The following is a 20,278-nucleotide window of genomic DNA, read 5'->3' as shown; positions in this document are numbered from 1 at the left end:
AATTAACAGGCGTGAGAAATTCACCATTTAGTAATGGCTTTTCTAACGGTGCAAGAGGGACCATTTTAACTCGTTCTACTGCTTGAAAGCCCGTTTGGGTGCGGCAGCGCCGCACGGCCGAGCGGCTTTCTCTTGCCCGGGGGTGCCTTCTGACCAACACGTCCCGACGGCACCGGGCAGCAACGAGCCCTCGGCCCGCGTCACAGAAGCGTCAGGGTCGGAGGGGCCCTCCGGAGCTCCGATAAGCCAGCAGATGCTCCCTACGCACACGCTTATATAAGCGCCCCGCCTGTTTCCCGCGGGATGGGGCCGGGTGCGGTGGGACCGCTGGGCACAGCCCGGGGGCGGGCGGGTGACGGGAGCGGCGCGGGCGCGCGCGAGGCCCCATACATAACAGGCTCGGGGGCGCGCGCGCGCGGCTGCGCCTCCCGGCGGAAGCGGCGCCACCAAGAGCCGCCTCGCGGCCCCGTGCTCATCCGGGTCCCGCCGCGCCGAGCCGCGGGGGGCTGGCTGAGAGCCGGGCCCCGCCCCCGCTGCCGCGGTCCCCCGGCCCCGCGCCGCCCCGGGGACTGGGATTCCCGCCGGGGTTGCGTGTCCCCCGACCTCCTCTGGCCGCGCCGCGGCCGCGCGACCACCCGGCCGAGCCTCCCTTCCCCCACGCCCCGCCGGTAGCGATCACACCTCAGAAACGTGAGGGCCCGCGGTCACGTGGGAGAGGCGCCGGCCAATGGGCGGCGGGGGGCGGGGCGCAGCGGCCGGCGCAGCCCCGCGCAGTCACAGGGCGAGCGGCGAGGAGGCGGCAGCGGGCACGGACAGCGCTTTCCGTGGGCAGGGCGCCGTCACCGCCCCGCAGACACCGTCGGACCCAGCGCTCCTACTTTTCGTCCCTGCTCTCCCCGGCGCGGGGGCTCCGCGGGGTGATGCGTCCCCGCCGGGCGGCCGCTCCTACCGTCTCCGCCGGGTCCTAGAGCCGTCCGCAGCGAGGCCCCGCGGGCCGCCCGCCGCCCGTCCGTGCTCGCCCGGCGGCGCCGGGCCATGAGCGGCCCCGCGGGCGGCGGCGGTTCCCGCTGAGCGCCCGCACCCGGCATGGGGGTGAACGCCGTACACTGGTTCCGCAAGGGGCTGCGGCTCCACGACAACCCGGCGCTACGGGAATGCATCCAGGGCGCCGACACGGTGCGCTGCGTCTACATCCTGGACCCCTGGTTCGCCGGCTCCTCCAACGTGGGCATCAACAGGTGGCGGTGAGTGCGGGGCGCTGTGGGGGCCCTAATCCCCGCGTTATGTATTCGGTCACGCTGCCTCCCCGCCATCCCCTCCCCTCCGCGCCCGATTGGGCCGCCGCCAGCGCCGGCTTCCCTCGGCCGCTCGCCCTCCCGCGGGCCCGGCGGTGTTACATATCCAGCCCAGAGCCGGCCCGGGCTGCGGCTCCCGCGGCGCACGTGGGAGGGACGGGGAAGAAAGAGCCGGGAAGCCCACGGCAGAGTGCGGGGCGGTGGGCTGTGGCTTCCCGGGAAGGGGGGCGCTTGTTCTCGCTCCCGAGGGCGGCGGTTTAGTGCCGGGCGCTGGAGCTCTGAACGGGATTGCTGCCGGATGGAAAACCCTGTGGGGGAGCAGCCCGGAGGGCTTGCACCATCTCAGGAACTCTGGGCAGCCGGGAACCCCAGGGCGATTCCGGTCCTGGAGAAACTGTGAAGCTGCTCTCTTAGCTCAGAAGTACTTTTTCAGAGTAGCGTTTCTGTACGGAAGGGTATCACATAATATCCCGAATTGGAAGTGACCCATGGAGTCCAACTCCTAGACCTGCATAGAACAGCCCCAGGAAAACCACTGTGTGCCTGAGAGCGTTGTCCAAATGGTTCTTGAACTCTGGCTGGCTTGATGTGCAGTGTCCCTTTCTGCAGCGTGCAGATTTGTTCCTGCACTGTCAAGCCAGTTGTAATTCTCCTACCCGATATAAAAATGAACTTTACCGTGGAGCTGTGACTGATCCTTGCATGCAAAATGTGTGCCATAATGAGGCAGAGGTTAATAGGACTTCTGTGCATACTTGTCATGTGAGATTAGTTAAAACATCACTAGAAATCTGAAAATTGTTACCCTTGTAAAATGGTTTGTAATGCAGTAAAGTTTGTGTATCATCTGTTCCTCCAATGTCAGGAACTTGAAATGCTAGTGAAGTTAGCCTGCCCAGACTACAATGCAGAGAAGTTGCCTAATTATGGGAACAGGCACAATGAAACTTAGCTTAACACTATATCATAGAAGAATAATAAAGCTTAGAAATTTCAGGTTTCAGTTGCCTTTAGTTGAAGGATTATTCCTTATAAAGGTAACTTACCTTTAGAGGTTTTGGGTTTCTATTTCTTTTTTCATCTTTTGAGAGGTTTTCCTTACAATCTTCTTGTTTTCAAGAGCTAGAAATACTAAAAATGCTTTTTGTGAACTTTAACTTGATGGTTATTTCATTTTCACTGACAAAAATAAATTACAAATAACTATTAGATACTTCCCTTATTCGAAATTCATGATGTACATTTATAAGAAACTTTTAAATATCTTTTGTTTTGAAGATATATGTTTTTTTGAATAACATTCTGAGTTCCTGAAGAAGTTTAGAGGTCTTAATTTTGTGAATGAAACATGAACAGCTACTTAAGTTTTAAAAGAATGTGGACAATTGTCACCAATCTAAGTGTTAAGGAAATCACATGTCTTAAGAATACTTCATTGGTCTCTCATGTGCCCTGCAGTTGAAATGCTGAGCAATTTTTGGTTTTATTCTCTGAGCTAGTGAATGATAGACAAATGTGAACTTTGATTCCAGCAGGAGGAAGTTCATGTCTCTTCAGTGCTATTGGCCTGGTTCTTCAATGACCGTGTAACATGATTATTAGCTAATAGTCCTTGAGTACATCTGTGTGTGATATTGCTGGTTGGTTTACTTTAACAGTGTTTTCAGTGTTTTAGAAGGCAGCTAGTCCTTCCGCTGCATTTTGCATTTGAAGAAAAATGCCTGGTTTTAGTTGCTGGTTAGAGAGACTGAGTTTGGGGTAGATTACAACTGCCCTGTCCAAAGCACTTCCAGAAATCTCCTGGTACTCAAATACCCTCAAGGCACATGCTGCACATGGATTTGAGTAGGAAATTTTGCTGCCTGCATAGCCTGGTTTTGTGAGATCATCAGGTTTTTTTTCACATTTAAAAGTACAATAGCTGTATAGAATAACTGGCTGCTAAAGCTGTATGTTTATTACAGTTCTTCTCAATAAATGTTTATTTAAATGGACAGTTACTAGTTTGGTATGAATCCACTTTAGATTCCAGTGGTTTTAATGAGATGTTTTTAACCAGTGCGGACACATGCATTCCCAATAGGTATACACAAGATCTATGGTGCAGTTTTTTGGTTTGCCAGTCTCATTTGGCACTTACATTTAATGATAAAACATTCTATATTCTTTTTCACTTGATGACTGTGAGCAAAATCGCTGCTTATGTGCCTGTTGAGTAGGACGTTGAATTAGTCAAAACCATTTTATCTGAGACTAGGAGCAGAAGCCCTTTAGCATTAGGAAGGTGAGTCAAATTTAACTTCCTGGTGTGATTTTCCAGTGGTCCTTTCATAATTTGAGTTGATTGACACCAGGTGTTTTCGGGCCTAGTGCCCTGGGCAAAACTCTTCTCTGTCAAACTATGACTAACACAATATACGTAAGGAAAAATGGTGAAACGATGCAAGAAACCAGGAGGTTTAGTTTCTTGTTAGCATATTGTCACTCTGCAGGGTCACCAGTTACAGTTTATATTAACAAATGTGTGTTAAATCTGGTAAATAGCAACCTTTAATAGATTGGTGCTTTCCAATTAACGCTTCTCTTTAAACAGTCATGTAACAATCGGGAACTAATATTTTTGTGTAATTGCACTATTGAGCAAGTCTAATTACTAAGCAGTCACATGGTCTTACTGACCTCCTTTCTCCTGGCATTCAGCCTACCTGTTCTAAATTCGTGAATGCTACGTAACAAATGCCAGGACCTCCCTCAGCTCACTTCATTTTTTTTCTGTTTCTGATCTGTTTCTTCTTATTGTTCTTTTTTTTCAAGCTGTCAAACAAATCAAGATGTGCTTTCATTGAAACACGCATTTTCTGTGGGATGAGTTCACAGTGTTGTTCACAGATCAACACTTGAGAGAGAGAAATTACTTGGCACAGTAAAAGGTGATGGAGAAATGGTGGAAGGAGATGCCAAATGCTAAAATCACACTAAGGCTCTCTTAAAATTTTGTCAGTTGCCCTTAAACTTTAGGCACCGGAATTAACTTGTATCTAATTGTGTCAACAAAGCAGGCAAAGAATGTAACTTGCATACTCCAACAAGTAACCATTACCTACTTCTGAAAAAATGTGTTCCTATGTGCTCACAGACTTTTCCATATTAAGGAGAAGAGAATATCATGTTTAACAACATCACCTAGGGGAGAACTTCATTTAGCCCTCGTTTTAGGACAGAGTGGCAATTGATCACAATACCTGAAAAGAAATGCAAACATTCTATTAGTTGCTGAATAAGGATTTAATTTAGGTAATAATTTACTTCTTTTAGTTTATCTTTTTGAGTATGTATGTGTGTCTTTGATATGCTAGTTAAAACACCGGTGTGCAACAGCTGATTTTATAATGATGGGTAGTCTAATCTTGCCAATCCTTATATTTCTTTTTTTTTTCCTTAATCATTCCTGAAGAGAGCAGATTTCACTTTAAAAATAAGCGTAATAGAATTTGTTTTGTATTTCTCTTAGATTTTGTGTGAATATTAGTGTGTTCAACATCCTTCAAAGTTAGCTGCTGCTATTATGGCAGAGAGTGTATTGAATTCAGAGAGAGAAAAGAGGTGATTTTTTTTTCCACACAAATTCCAAGCAAATAAAAAATTAAAACATTGAAATAGGAACTTGTTTAAAAAAATAATACTTAGATATCTTTCTGTAGTATCTGTTAAATTTTGCTATTCTGTGCATCTGGTTTCGAAAATAGACTTACATTTTCAGCTTACATAGGTAAGATTTGTCCAATAGAGATGTGTTTGTTGGATGGGGGATTGGTGGAAAAAGGTTGTCAATTGAATTGATCTATGAGTGATTTGAGTTTCATATGTGTAATTCAGGCAGACAAAAATTCTGTATTATACTTCATTAATTTCTGTTGACATGCTTAGTATGTAAAAAGGAATGCACAGAAATATTTGACTTCCCTGATGAAAACATCCATTTAAGTTTGTTTTTATTGTGTAACACTTAGAATGAAAATCTATTTGATTTATGAAATATTTAACATGAAGCCCACCAAAGGCACTCTATTATTCCCCTCGGTTACACTGGGAGTAGAAAATACAACAAAAAGCTTGTGAGTCAAGATAAGGACAAAGAGAGATCACTCAGCTATTACCATCATGGGGGAAAGGAATTAATTTATTACCAATGAATTCAGAATAGGGTAACTGAAAATAAACTAAATTCTTAAAGCACCTTCTTCCCACCCCTCCCTTCTTTCTGGGTTCAACTTCACTTCCGTTTTCTCAGTCTCCTATCTCCAAAGAACAGAGAGGGGTGGGAAATGGAGGTTTTAGTCAGTTCATCAAATAATGTCTCTGCTGCTTTTTCCTCAGGGGAAGGACTCTTCACATTCAGATTTTCTCCACTATGGTCCTTCATGGGCTGTAGGTGAACAGCCTTCCTCTCAGTGGCCTTCAGGCTGCAGGGGAATCTCTGCTCAGGTGCCTGGAGTGTGTCCTCCCCCTCCTTCTTCCCTGACTTAGGAGTGTGCAGTGTTCTTTCTCTGACATATTCTCATTCATCTCTGGCTTCAATGGCTCCTGAGCAATAATGTTTTCCTCCTGTCACATACATTATCCCAGAGGTGCTATGTTGGCCTGCAGCAGGTCTGTGTTGGAGCTGTCTGGCATCGGCCTGGAAAGGCAGATGGAAAGCTTCCAGCAGCTTCTCACAGCAAGCCACCCTTGTAGCCCCCCGAAACCTTGACTTGTGGCCATGGAAACCCAGTGCAAGCCAGCATACCCTCTAATGAGTGGCTTCAGCTCTAGAGTGGCGTGTGCCATTTGGAGCACTTCTGTTCGCTCAGCCCATTAAATTGAGGGTGATTAATCTGTGACAAGTCTGTAGCTTGTTTCCAGAAGTTGCATTTTTCAGATGGGAGCTCTGTGGTACCTGCAGTTAGATTGGAGAAACCCTTCAGTGCCACACCCATAGGCTGCTTACCTGTTCTTTTCCACAAAAACCATTTTTTATCCCAAAAGTGCATCCAATTCAGCAACTCCCTCTATAATTTGTGTTATGTGATCTAGCCCTATGATTTACAAAGTACGTCATTGAAGCACACTGACGTATGTCCTCATGGGTTTAATCCTGCACTGTTGATGAAAGGGTTGGTTCCACCCTTTTATGATAGCACACAACCCTGTGGTGAGCCAGTTTAGCTCATCAATCTGTCCAAAAGAGATTAATTACCAGTTTTGGTGGGATTAGCTCTCTGGTAGATTGTGCCAGCAAAAAGGTCACCATAGTAGTAGTGAAGAGGCAAAGAATGGGAAGGGCAGTTACCATTTCTTTCAGTGTCAGTATAGATTTGAGTCAGATTACAATGGTCATATCACTCTTGGCCTGCATTGCTCAATGTCTGCAGTAACCACCAGGTGTTTTTTTGGAAGGGGATTATTGATTTCTTCTGTGGCTTGCCATTTGTTGACACCTTTTGAAATGATACTGCTGAAAATAAGTATTGGCCTTTTTACTGTGCTGGGAAAAGATGCAATTTCTTTTTTGTCAGACTGTCAGAATGTGAGAAATAAGCTCGCTACCCGAGAAATTACACTGTGCTTGCTTCCTTATTTTAGTGAATGATCTTGTATCACCAGATTCTGTAATATAACTACTATTTCAGTTGAACAAGAAAACTGCACTGGTTGGTGTGGAGGGAGCAGGTGCTACTGCAAATTGAATTGTACTCAGTAAGTTGGTTTTTTCAAATAGTAGTTACTATAGACCAGAAAAATTATAGTGAGCATCTATACAATCTGGGTTTTGACTCCAAGATTCATCTTGGAGGAGCCTTAATTTCTCAGGTTACGCAATTTTGATTTTTTAGACGCCTGGTTTTACATCACTAATCTCCAGGTTTGAGGATGTCCAGAGAAGATCTGGGTCAAGTGTTCTTGATATTTAATAGTATATGGACTTTGAGTATTAAGGGAGGAATGTGGTTTTGAAACAAGTCCATAGGATTTTTTTAGTATTCCTTCTCTTGGGACCAGTAATCTATTTTTGTTATATTTTACAGAAGTATCGATAGATCACATTCTTTATGTGAGTAGGGCAATGTAATCTGTCCGCACCTCATAGTATTTCCTGCTCTGGTCACAAACAGGGAGAGTGATAACCCCCAACAAACACATTCTGTAATGAATGTGAAAGCAGCTTTTTTTAGGCAAGCAAGAAGACAAGACTTTTTGTTTGTTTGTTTTTCTTAACTGATCAGTATGTGGCAGTGTCGGTGAATTTTGCATCAGTTTTTCAAAGCAAGTTATTTTATGTTATTATCCACTTTTGGCCATTTTAATACAATAAAATATATTTTCCTCCAGTTTGGGAAAATGTCTTTATCCCAACCAATGGAAACGACACTTTAAATATATTATGCAAATATTGCAGAAAAGCCTTATCATTGTGCACTGCCTGAACTTTTCAGTTTCTAGCAGTTTATCTACAGCATGAAAGCCTTTATTTTCAGAAGTGGTTCTTTCCCATACTGTGTCTCAGTGGCTGGCAGGTTTTCAGGTTAGTTATATAACCTGTGATAGGAGGAAGGTCAAGCTGCCAGCAAAGTCGGCCATTTTTTCAGTGCAGAAGTCACACTAAAGTCTGTGATGTTATGAATTTGCATACTGAAAGAAACCCTTTGCTTTAGGGAATTTTGTGACTTTTCCATAGTGACCTAAAAAGGCCAAAGTCATGTTGAGCATGAGTGGGTTGTGTAAGCAGTGTAAGAGTATGTGTGTTCCATGGGCTTAGTAATTTGCTTATCACATTTTAGCAAGTTTAATAGCCATACCTTTGGTTACCCCTAGGAAAGGACTGGGTTTGATTACCAGGGTAAGAACTTCATCATATTTTAGTGCAATACACTTCACTTAGATTTCTCAGAACTCTTAGTTTAACATGGAGCAAGGTTAGTTTGTGTGCTTCTATGTACTTCTGGCTTTCATGTTCTTTGCAATCTAGGTCAAGAGGTGAGTTATAATTGCAGTGTTCCTCTAAGCCTGAAGCCTCCATTTGTTTTTCAGGTCACAATAAAGCATTTACTTTCACTGCTTTGGAGTTTTGTGAGTGTAAATGATTCTTTATAAGGGAATAAAGCTTCAGTGGAGGTGAAGTATAGACTAGAAAGGATAGGTCAATATTTCAGTGTTCTCTTTCAAGTCTGTATAAGTGTCTATATTATTGGAACAGTTAAAAATTGGAGTGCATTCCAATTACCAGTGGAGATAATAAAAACCAACACATGAGCTTTGTTACCATTAGTTTAGATAGTAGGTGAGCTGCCGTGAACAGAGCTTCCTGAAATACGGGGGTTTTTGGATAGATTCTGTACTTTGATTTTTTTTCTATTTATTTTTAAATTGCATTAGTATTTGAAAGGTCTAAAATTCAGTGTTGGTAAACCTTGGTAGAAAGTAAGAATTTCATAATACTCAGGGTTTCAGAAGTAAATTAGTAAATTCAGGTGTCAAATTGTTGCTTAAAATCTCTTTGAAAAGTGCTAGTGCAACAACTTTTTTGCAATAAGACAAAACCTGTTCAGTTTTATCAGAGATAGAAGGGATTTCTTCCATTGCACATTGGTTAGGATATGTCTTGGATATCTAATTTCTGTATTAACAGTCATGTGATGTACACCTGAGCTTTTGTGTTATGCATTACTTCCTCCTACAGCTAAACTAGAGAAACTTTCTGGACCTGTTTTAGAAATTTATTTTATCTCAGTGTTTCTTAATTTATAGAAAAGCATTTCCCTTCCTTTTCACTCTCATGCATTCCTTGTTTGACATCTATATGTTTGTGGCTCTTTCACAGACATGAAAAGTAAAGGCTGTAAAATTCTTGCACTGAAAGTTTCTACATTTTCAGAACACAAACCTTTATCCCTTCTGAATTAACACCAGAAATGTTGAAAAAATTATGTTTAAGCTCAAATGGGGAAGTTGTGAAATATGAATATATATTATCAATTCTTCAGTGACCGAGATGAAATATCTACAGTGCAAGTTACTTAGGAACAATTCCTGTAAGGAAAACTTGGATTTTTCTACCTGTTATCTATCCAAAGTATGAAATCCATGGTCTAGGAAACGCTTTATTTTTTTTAGTAGGGAACCTGTGGAGTTAAGTGCTTGCAGTTTGTGGGGGTTTTTGGGGGATTTTTGGGGTTTTTTTTTTTTGTTTCTCAATGCTAGTGTTCTACTGACCTTGTCGGTGAGGGGTAAACTGTGCTGTAATTGAGAGAAAAAGTGATTGAAAGAACAGAAATAGGAGGGTAATTTGTATGAGGCAGAGAAATAAATAAGTAGGCAACTTGTTCATGTAGGCTGCTTGTTACTTCGTGCCTTGAATAGTTCATAAAACATGGTCATGCTCTGAATGGTTGCAGTTTTGCTGTACACTAAAGATACAGAACCATGGCAAACATCTCCATTTCACAGTCTGTGCAGTTCTGAAGTACTGGGGAAGTATACAGAGAATTGTGATGCAGCATTTTATAGAGCAACTGGCGTTGAAAATAGTTAGTTGCTTGATTTCTAATATATTGGATTCATTGAAGAATGGACTAAATATTGTCTTTGCTATGTTCTCTGTAGAGTTTCCTCTGTGTTGAAATTTTCTGTCTGTAAATCCTGTGACATCAAGTGATTTCTTTTTTTTTTTCATTCTTTGTCCTTCATACTTTATAGTCTAGAGACTAAACAAGCTCATTTTTTTCTAGAAGTCTTAAAATTGAAGAAAACATTGTGGCTTTTAACAGAGATTACCTAATATCTTTTTCCCTTTTTCCTGTCTCATGGGAGAAGGATGACTACATTGGCAAAACTGAGACGTGCATTTAAAAGAAAATATTCTACACAGTAATTTTTGCTATCCAGGTTTCAGAAGGGTCTTTGGGGAGAGCAGGTTACATTTCAGTTTTTTTCTTTGTAACTCTTGCTATTAGTGAACTCAAAAAGTCGAAGCCATCCAAGTCTTAATGAGAGTGATCAAGCCAAGGATGGCATCTGAATTATTTGTTTTATTTGTGTTGCCTAGGGATAATTCCTGTGACTTTCTTTCATTACTTTTCAGTAGATGACAGGCCTGGTAAGGTCTGGTTTACTGTGCTTTATCCATGCTTATTTTTAGACAATGTAACTATTTGCTGTTTACTGCTCTTGCACAGTACCTCCCAAATCCTGTGAATGCTTCTCTAAAGGTCTCTGTGAGAGACTTTAATTTTTTATTTTTTTCCTCTGACGTGCTCTTTCACTTGTATGACCTGAAAACATCTCCTAGTATGTAGTTTATTCAGATTATGACAAAGGAAAAGGTTGAAAGTTGCTGTGATATTGACAGTTCTGCTTTAATTGCTTTCTATTTTCCCCTTTTATTTCAAGGTTTCTATAACCTTAGGGGACCTGTGTAAAATTAATTTTCATCATATAGTCATGGTGCTTTTCAGTGAGTAGGGTTTTTTTACTTGGTTGAAATTTCCTTTCTGTAAGCTAGTTGCCAGTAAATTTGCTGTTGAGGAGTACTTTATTTCAGCAGTAGTCTGTTTTTTCTTCTAAATCATGAAGCAAATAATGAGTTTGTGGGGGATAATGTAGATGTTTCTATTTTTACAATTTAGAATTTGCCTTTTTGCATTCTTTTGAATGTAATTCCATCAACCTCTCTTTTTCAGTGCCAACACTGAAACATTGTGTTTGTCAAAGCAATGCTGCATTTGCAATATTTGAAGAAATTTTTCCTCCATTTCTTTACTGCTTCCATATGAGACATCACAATGAAGCTTGCATTTTTGTCACTGGAGGTCACACTTTGAAACGGAAAAGTGTTACTAAGTAATCGTGTGTTGCTCTTTTAGCAACAACTTTATCTATTTCTCATCATAATTCCACACTTTTTCTTCTATTAGTCTGTCTTTATTCCAGGGTCCTATTTTTGCAGATGTTGCTTTATGGCTTGTCAAGTGCAGTGGTAAAGTAAAAATAATTTTTAGGCTTTTTGGGTGTTTTTTTTAAGATTTTGTTTGAAGAGTATTGAGATTTTCAGGAGCAGTTATGTGATTCTAACTGGCTTGTTTCCAAATGAAAGTGTGTGGGAAATTCCAAAAACTTTTCCATTTGCAGTACTATATTATCACCAGGTGCAGTACTTTTCCTGTTCAACTTAGGAGTTTTAAGCATACCTAAGGTAAAGTAAGGTTTGGAGAGCTTTTTTGTGTGTGTTCTTCGTTTTTCTGCTTTTATCATATGAGTTGTATTATCTGTCAGAAGCTTTCTGTTGACTGGAGTTTTAATTATGGTGTACTGTATGGTAATGCCTAGCTTGCCTTTACTGGGAAGGAGTTTTCTTTTGCTTGGAAATGTTTGTTTCTTGTGCCTGTCTCTAACTATACCTTGAATAAAAGCTTTTGAACTTGGGATTGAATACACTGACCGAAAAATACCTAAGTACAAGTCAGTGTGATTGATGTTTGAAGTCTTGTAGTCTTATTTCTACAGAGATAATTATTTCATTCGTTAATTTAGGAGGCGATATTTTTTCCTTTGTCATAAGGAAAAATGCTGGTTTTAGCAGCAACAGTAAACAGGAAATTATGTAATTGTCAGCATTTCTTCCTTTGTGGTATCTTTGTGTCTCCCCTCTCCAGCGCATGCAGGGTTAAATAGGGTTTAAGAACATGTAAGCTTTACCTGCCATTCACCAAGGTTTTTCCTTTATGCAGTTTTAATGTTATTTAGAGCTGTAATGAAGGATGGTGTCCGTTAGCTCGTGCTTGGATGGTGGTACAGGAACAGCCTGTTTGTGCCGCAGTTTGGTGCCAGCTGTTGGGTCTGGCAGGGCAGGGGACACGCTGTTCACGAACGCCTGTTCCTTTTCACACCTTCCCCTTCCACTCTTTATCAGCTCCTCCGGCTCTGAGCGCTGCCGTGGCACTTTTTGAGCTCCGAGCACATATTGGGTTTCATGTAACCTTTAGCCATCGACACTTCTGAATACGACACGGAGGAGCAGAACCGACCCGCTGCTTGTACCTGCTCAAATGAAGCCTTTTCCTGTCCCTGTTAGGAAGGAAGTTCAGCTGTGAATCCTGTCGGAGTGGCTCCATAGGGAAGGAATATTCGAATCTACTACAGCAGTTACACATAACTGGAAAAGTAGGTCATTGTGGCAGGGAGTAGTCCAAACAGCTGCCCGGTTGCTGCAGCAACGACCTACTTTGCAAAACTGTTTCTGTTGATTCATATTGAAATGTTCTTCTTGAAAGCGCTATAAGGAAATGATTAGGTTAGGAGATATGTAACAATGGAAGCTGCAGGCTTTGGGGACTCCTCCTGCCCTCCTCCTTCCCCCATGTCTCCGTGGTTTTGCCCCATGGTGTTGGATATAGGAGGATTAAAGCAAATAAGGTTTGTTTCTCTTCAGCATGGGGGGGAACATCTGTTTTTCGATTGAAGGTTCTGCATAACAATGCCTATCATTGGTGATTCTTTCCAGAGTTCAGAGCCTACAAATCTTCCCCCATGAATTTTGTCTACAGAAAAAACTTTAGAGTTAAAACAAGCAAACCAGAGAACTACCTTTTTCTCTGAAAAGATAAAATTTTTCTTGAGCACTGGAACAGGGTCCCCAGGGAAGTGGTCATAGCACCAAGCCTGACAGAGTTCAAGAAGTATTTGGATAATGCTCTCAAGGACATGGTGTGATTCTTGGTGTTGTCCTGTGCAGGGCCAGGAGTTGTGGGGCCCTTCCAGCTGAGGATATTCTATAATTCTATGAGTATCACTCTTCTGGAATGCTCAGTTTCTCTTGATATTCAACTGCTCTTATACTAACCACTTGTCTCCAACAAAGTTTATCTACATCCAGAAGGTGGGCTTGGTGCCTGCCCCCCTTTTTTTTTTTTTTTCCTTTTTTTTTTTTAATTGGCAATGTTGTCTGAATCTTCTCTTTTGCTATGAATTCTAATCCTCACACAAGCAAACAGGAAAAAAGTACAGTGATTCTGTATAAAAGGATATTCTCCAACTGTCTACCTTTATTCTTTCAACAAAGTAATTAAAAAAAAAACTGTCCTAAACTGGTGTTTAGGAAGTGATTTTTGGAAATCCACTCCTGTCTGAGTTGAAGAGTTACCTCCATTAGTCTGCCCACATGCTGAGATAGTTGAGGAGGTTTTCCGGATTTGTGCAACTTGATAAACAAATCTCTGTTTTAAGTTATTTGTTTGGGATGGGTAAATGTTTTTTTTTCCTACGTGATTATTGCTCAAAACCCTGAATACATCTTTATCAATGTTAACATCTTTATCTTGTATTTAGCTCTAAATGACTAATTTCAGTTTTGAAAGACCAGTTCAGAAAATTTTGGCATTTTGATTCATAATACTAGCAATGGGAAGTTAAGACAATGCTGAAAGTCTGACTACCATTAGGTGAGCATCAGTCAATTTTAATTAAGATTTCCAAGAATAGCTTCAGGATATTTTTTTTCCATTTTCCAATCTGTCTACGAATTTCAGTGCTTGCTAAAGTATTTCAGCTCTATCTTGAATTCTCTTCTATTAGTTTAATAGATTTTTGAGATATGGGAAGCCATGGGATTGTATGTTACGGACTTGCAATTTATCCAGTGTAGTTGAGAAATTTATTTATTTAAGCCAGTGTTTCATTTCTAGGAACCATAAAACTGCAAAATTTTACTAGCACTAACTGTAGCCTTAAAGAGGTCACTTCAATTTAAGGAGAGGAAGAAGATTTTATTAAAGTAATTGAAGGGCAGTATAAAATCAGTCCTTCAGAATCAGATTGCAAAATTGTCTTGTTGGAGTGCTCTTATGCTTGTTCTTTTGAATTGAGTGTTAGCTATTACTTTGTCATGGAACAGCTTGGATTGCTGAAAATAATGTGGCTGAAATATTTTATAAAGCAGGCCAGCTCTCTTTTAATTACATCAAGCCTTAAGAGATGCTAATTTAAATAAGACAACTTGGATACATGAGAATAAGGTGGTTTAAATTTATGTATGATCATGTGTATACTCTCAAATAACTCTAATTTTGTAATTTGCATCTAGGTAATATTTCCCCAGTTGTCTGCAGTACAATTTGTTTGCTTTTGGTTTTCCTTTATGGATCCAACTAGTTTCTCTGGAGAGAACAGGCATAAAGAATTAAAATCAAATAATAAAGACTTTGATTTATCAGATTGGAATTAGAGGATTAGAAAAAAATAAACACAGAATATGTACATTAAAGAACAGAAGACACTAAGAGATTTAGGAAGCTGTGAGCCTGTTAGTTGTCTATCATCAGCAGGCTGACCTTTGTAACATGAAGTAATTTGAGATGTTCATTTCAAGTTGTATGGGAATAATTTAGGTGAGTAATGGGTGCCCTTTGAGTGTGAAGTTAAGATCCAGACTTCATAGAGGCTAAATACACCATTTGCTGTGATGTATGGCTCACAAAATAGGAACCAACTTCATAATGCTATTTCATGGAATCACAAAATGGTTGGGGTAGGAAGGGACTTTGGAGATCATAAAGTCCAACCTGCCCCCCGCTAAGGTAGATTCACCCAGAGGAGGTTGCACAGGATGTATCCAGGTGGGTTTTGAGTACCTCCAGGGAAGGGGACTGCAACTGCTTTGGGGCCTGTTCCAGTGATCCGTCACTCCCACAGTAAAGAACTTTTCCTTCATATTCAGATGGAACTTTCTGTGTTCTAGTTTGTGCCCATCATCCCTTATTCTGTCACTGGGCATGGCTGAAAAGAGTCTGGCCCCGTCCTCTTGACACCATCCTTAAGCTATTTGTATGCATCGATAAGATTCCCTCTCAGTCATTTCCTATCCAGACTACACAGGCCAGGCTCTCTTAGCCTTTGCTCTTTAGAGAGATGCTCCAGTCCTCTCATCTGCTTTGTAGCCCTCCCATGAACCTTCTCCCAGATCTCCTTGTCTTTCTTCTACTGTGCAGCCCAGCATACCCAGCCACAACCCTGGACGTGTCACTCTGGATGTGGCCTCATCAGTGCAGATCATCTCCCCTGACCTGCTGGCAATGGTCTTCTTAATGCATCATCCCAGGGTACCATTGGCCTTCTTGGCCAGAAAGGCACACTGCTGGCTCCTAGTTTAATCTGCTGTCCCCCAGGAATCACAGGTCCTTCTCTGCAGAGCTGCTTTCCAGCAGGACAGTTTAACCTGTGCTGGTACTTTCATGCACCTCTCCTGTTCTCCATGTCCTTTGAAAGATGATGGAGAATGGATGATGGTTTAGCAATAACATCTGCCAACTCCCTCAGCACTCATGGGTGCATCTCATCGGGATCTGTGGATTTCTGGATGTTGAGCTTGACTAAAGGGTATCTAGTCTGATGTTCCTTGACCAAAGGAAAACCTTCCTTTTCCCTGACTTTCACTCTTGCTTCCATGCTCAGGGATTCCTACAATCTGGCTTTAGCAATAAAGACTGAGCAAAGAAAGCATTCAGTAACTGTGCCTCCTCTGTATGCTTTGTCACCAGGGCACCCACTTGATTGAGCAGTGAGCCCATGTTTCTCTAGTCTTCCTTTTGCTACTTGTAGCAAAAGCTAAGAAAGGTGTAGAAGAAACACTTCTTGTCATACTTGAATCCCTTGCTAGATCCCATTCCAAATGGACCTTAGCATTCTTGGTCATATCCCTGCATACTCTGACAGCATGCCTCTATTCCTCCCAAGTGGCCTGTCCCATTTTCTATATTCCATAAATGTTTTTGTGTTTCAGTTTTGTCAGAAGCTCCTTGATTATCCATACAGGTCTTCTGATGCTTTTCATTGATTACTTACTAATAGGGATGCACTGGTCCTTAGCTTGGGAGAAATGATGCTTGAGTATAAACCAGCTCCCTTGGACATGCTCTTGAGTATTAACCAGCTCTACCTTTTGGAGTCTTAACCCATGGGATTCCTCCAAGCAGGTCCTTGAAGCAGCCAAAGAGTCCAAGGTTGTAATCCTGCCTATTACCTGCTTCCTTTATCTTTGGGAGATTATGAATGTGTTTTGAATAGAACAACAAAATTGTGTGTTTCCTTCCTTTGGGGAATGCTACCCTTGAAAAGTTAGTTCAGTTGGAAAGAAATTAATGAGGGATTGTGTGTAAGGAAATGCTAGATTTGTGCCCAGTGTGAGCTAGGTTTAATTCAAATGAGTTTGTTGTTCCTAATAGAGTGGTAGTGCTTGCTGTGGTTGATGTTCTATTCCCACCTCATGTCTGAAATGGTCTTTATTCCTTGGTGTCGAAGAAGATGCACCCAAAAGGACTCAGCTTGGAGAGATTAAATTTTAAACACGGTTTTCTCTTGATTATTGTTCAAAGCCCTTTCTTCTATCTGTTTAAGAATTGCCTTCCCCGCCCCCCCCCCCCCCCCCCCCCCGAGAACCTCTTTTACAGCTGTACGTGGGCTTGGTTGTATCTTGCATTTGTCCTCCATCACAGCTCTGCTTTGGCTTGAAGTAGTAAATATTAGGGGGAAAAAAAGCCAAGTGACGCACTTCATGGTCTGTGTTTAGTTTTGTTTTTGCAAGTGGATCAGCTGTACTAAGTTATAAAAGATGCTGTAGTCTTGAATTGCTCTCTAAAGAAGCTGTTTTTTCTTCATTGACTGTAAAGCACAACCCTACAGGAGATTAGTTAACTCCCACAGCTACTTCACTTAAGTATCTAGAGTTGAATAACATGAACTTTTTCCTGCTCTTGTGTATAATCTCAAGGGATAATACCTTTACGAAATATATTATTGTATACCATTTTAGGATGTGGAAGTTGAATGTGGGAATAGTTGAAACATTGTGGTACAGTAAGGGATGCCTCTGTGACCTTGATTTGGTAACAGGAAAATACTACTGTGGCTGGCTGCCAAAGGATGCTGTGGAGTGTACATAACACTTAAATCCTGTCTGAGCTTAATCTTCTTACAGTTTCGTAATAATATACTGCTTGCACTAAGACACATAGGTGACAAACAGGAAAATATACTGGTAAAATACTAAATATTTGTATAAAGGGACATCAAATTTGGGATACTTCTCGGTGCCTCATACTCTGTTTTGATTTTTGTTTTGGTATTTGCATTATGATTCCTGTTGAAATTAGTATGAGGTACATATTTGCCTTATACTGAAATCTCCTTATAACCCAATCAAACATATGGCAAAGTATGTGTGAAAGAAAAGTGCACTCTCTTTCTAAAGAGAAATAAATAGTGCATTATTTGTGTGATAACTAAATTTGGGTCTAATGCTGTAAATTATACTTCCTCTAATAAAATGTAGTTGGTATTTTACAGTAATATTCTTTCTTTTTGTTGAATCCAGCTCTACTAAACTCTGAAAGATGGAGGAGGAAAAAACAATTGAACAGGGTAATAAAGCTAGCAGATATTAGGCTGCCTGAGATAATTCTGATAGACAAAATCTGGGTGGCAATCAAATATGTGTAACAACATGAGTCTCTTGTTTGACAGAGCTTTTCTCTTGATGGAAATCAATGGTTTGGTGTGAGGACTAGTGGATAGATAAAAGATATTTAAAAAGAGATGTTAAACACAAGTTTAGATGGATTGTTGGAAGCTGACCAGTCGTGGGTAAAAGGTATTAAACTTAGGAACAGAACACGTTTCAGCACTGTTCCTTTTCACTCAAATTCTTAAACTTCCTCTCAGAATGAGGAAGCCAAGGTAAATTCCTATATTTTCTGTGTCTGTGCAGTCTAATACTCCTGCTAATGGTTAAATTCAGAATGTGTATTAGTTCAGAAAAATTATTCTTAATGGTTTAGCCCACTAGCATTTTCAGATGTAAATAGTACCTGCAAGACAAGTCATTGCATTTTAAGTCCCCTCTGTTCCCAGCAACTGCCCTCATTTCGTACTGGCAAAGATGCTTATATGTGATTGTTGTTTCTGGGTGTTTATTACTCCTAAAAGTAACACTAAAGAAGACCTAAGGGTAGCTTTAAATAGTGTGTCCGTAGGTTTCCTTTTTGCAGGTCTCCTCCCTAAATAAAATTGTTACTTTTTTAACAGACTGCTCTTGACTTCTTCCCTGTACAGTCTTTAATCATGTTAATAGTGCAGAGACAGGAACATTGCGTGATGTAGTGCTTGCTTTAGTTCATTTTGTTAATGGTTAACTGTGTTAACAATTACTTATTGAAGTTTTTGAATAGCTACTTGTATGGTATCAGTTTCTTTCAGTTGCATGGTAGCTAAAATTAAGAGCTGTATTATGCAATTAATTTATATTTCAGACTCTAGGCATATCTTGTATGATTGACAGCAGAGAAAGTTTGTGGAATTTCTTGGAGTCAACTGCTAAGGTTTTATGTGCATGTCTTTTAAAGAATGAAGTCTTCAGCAGCTTTCATGAAAGTTCTGAATATCATTTTTTAGATGCCTCTGGCAAAATGTAATGCTCTCTAAGAATGTTGCTTGCAGACAGGTATGTTTTGCATCAGCATCTTCCCCATGTTAAAATCCATAAGTCTTCTCTCCCTCTATCAGTCAGTCGTGCATGTACCTTTCACATAATTTGCTACTGTGAAATTATTAGCGACCATTTTCTTCTGGTTTGCCCAAGGGATGTTTCAGACTAGATACAGAAAACAGGGATGATATTCTAATCTGATAAAAATTACCTGGGCATCCTTTTTTTTATCCTTTAATGAAGTGAGACATAGCTCATGTAATTCATTCAAAGTGAAAAAGTGCTTTCCTATTGACTGTTAAGTTGATGGAAAAAAAGTTTAGATTGCAGACTCAGAAACGTGACTTGGTATTGCAGGGAGAGATTTAAATATCTTCTCATTGCCAGAGTCTGGTAGAAAGTATAGCAGAGTTCAAGCCCAGTAGCTCTTACTTCATAGCTGTTATGAAGAAACTTTGCCTCTAGAGCTCACATACTGAAAAGAAATACATTTTATGAGATGGAGGTGTCATCCATTTTCATTTCGTAGACTAATTTACCATTCTTTTTTGGTTTTGTTACACTGTGAGAGGAATGTGTGAGCATTTTGGTGTATCATTTCAGAGAGAAAGGTCAAGTAATTTTGCATTCAGATAAAGATGCTGTGCTGCTTCTGCAAGTTTTAGGGCTACTAATGAGAAAAAGAGGAGATGAAAACTTTGTTGATGACAAGTAGTTCATTCGATTATTATATTTCTTGTTAAGGTATGTTTTTAAAAGCGATTATTTAAAAAGGTTCATATTTAATTGAACAAGGCTCTTTGCGGGGGAGATTGAACTAGATGATCTTTAAAAGTCCCTTCCAGCACAAACTATTTTGTGATTCTGTAAATCTGTGTAAAGGCTTTTATGTTAGGCAACTTCTATTAATTAAATAATGAAAAAATTAATTAATGAAAAAATGCCTTTAGATGTGGTATAGCATAAATACATGAAAACATTTTGTTTTGATGAAAACAAAAGAGGTGATTAATTATTTGCGTCACATTTTGTTAAAACACATTTGGTTCAACTGAAAGATTAAAATATGATTAATAAATGGCATGCTTGTTCTGAGTAACTGTGAGCTGAATGTGTGTTCTGAAAGTCAGAAGCAGTATTCTTTTGCATTGCTGTTATTCTAGATATTGTAAGGTGACTAGGGTTTGATTTGGTCTGTTATTTTTGAACAATGTGCTTTCCCTGAGTCTTGGGACACAAGCTGTACTTGGACTGTTTTTAATTTGTTCTGGTTTTTGTTGAGGTAAAGGCGAGTGTGTGTGTCACCTGGCCACCCTCCTTCTCTCTTCCTACATATATTATTTTACAGTTTGAGTCTACATTGTTATTTTTGTTAAGTATCTGAAAGAGTTTTATGGAGATTGGAGTGTGGTGAGAGACAAGAGAGATAATAGAAGGGATTTGGGGAACCAACAAATAGAGATTAAACTGTATT

At 40.7% G+C, this 20,278-nt stretch overlaps 1 protein-coding gene across 2 annotated transcripts in view; it reads left to right on the top strand.

Moving 5' to 3' along the window:
* Nucleotides 1–772: 772 nt before the first annotated feature.
* The window catches only part of CRY1 (cryptochrome circadian regulator 1), a 39,229-nt gene continuing 19,723 nt past the window's right edge, over nt 773–20,278 (top strand). For both annotated transcript variants that reach the window (XM_014876976.2, XM_014876978.2), the window contains exon 1: nt 773–1,244. In XM_014876976.2, coding sequence (XP_014732462.2) covers nt 1,087–1,244 — 158 coding nt within the window. In that variant the 5' untranslated portion in view covers nt 773–1,086. The remainder of the gene's footprint in view (nt 1,245–20,278) is intronic.

This window comes from Sturnus vulgaris, chromosome 5 (assembly GCF_052056855.1).
Source record: "Sturnus vulgaris isolate bStuVul1 chromosome 5, bStuVul1.hap1, whole genome shotgun sequence".
In the NCBI taxonomy this organism is placed as follows: domain Eukaryota; kingdom Metazoa; phylum Chordata; class Aves; order Passeriformes; family Sturnidae; genus Sturnus; species Sturnus vulgaris.
The sequence above is the reverse complement of the archived record's forward strand: the minus strand, read 5'-3'. Positions and strand labels throughout refer to the sequence as shown.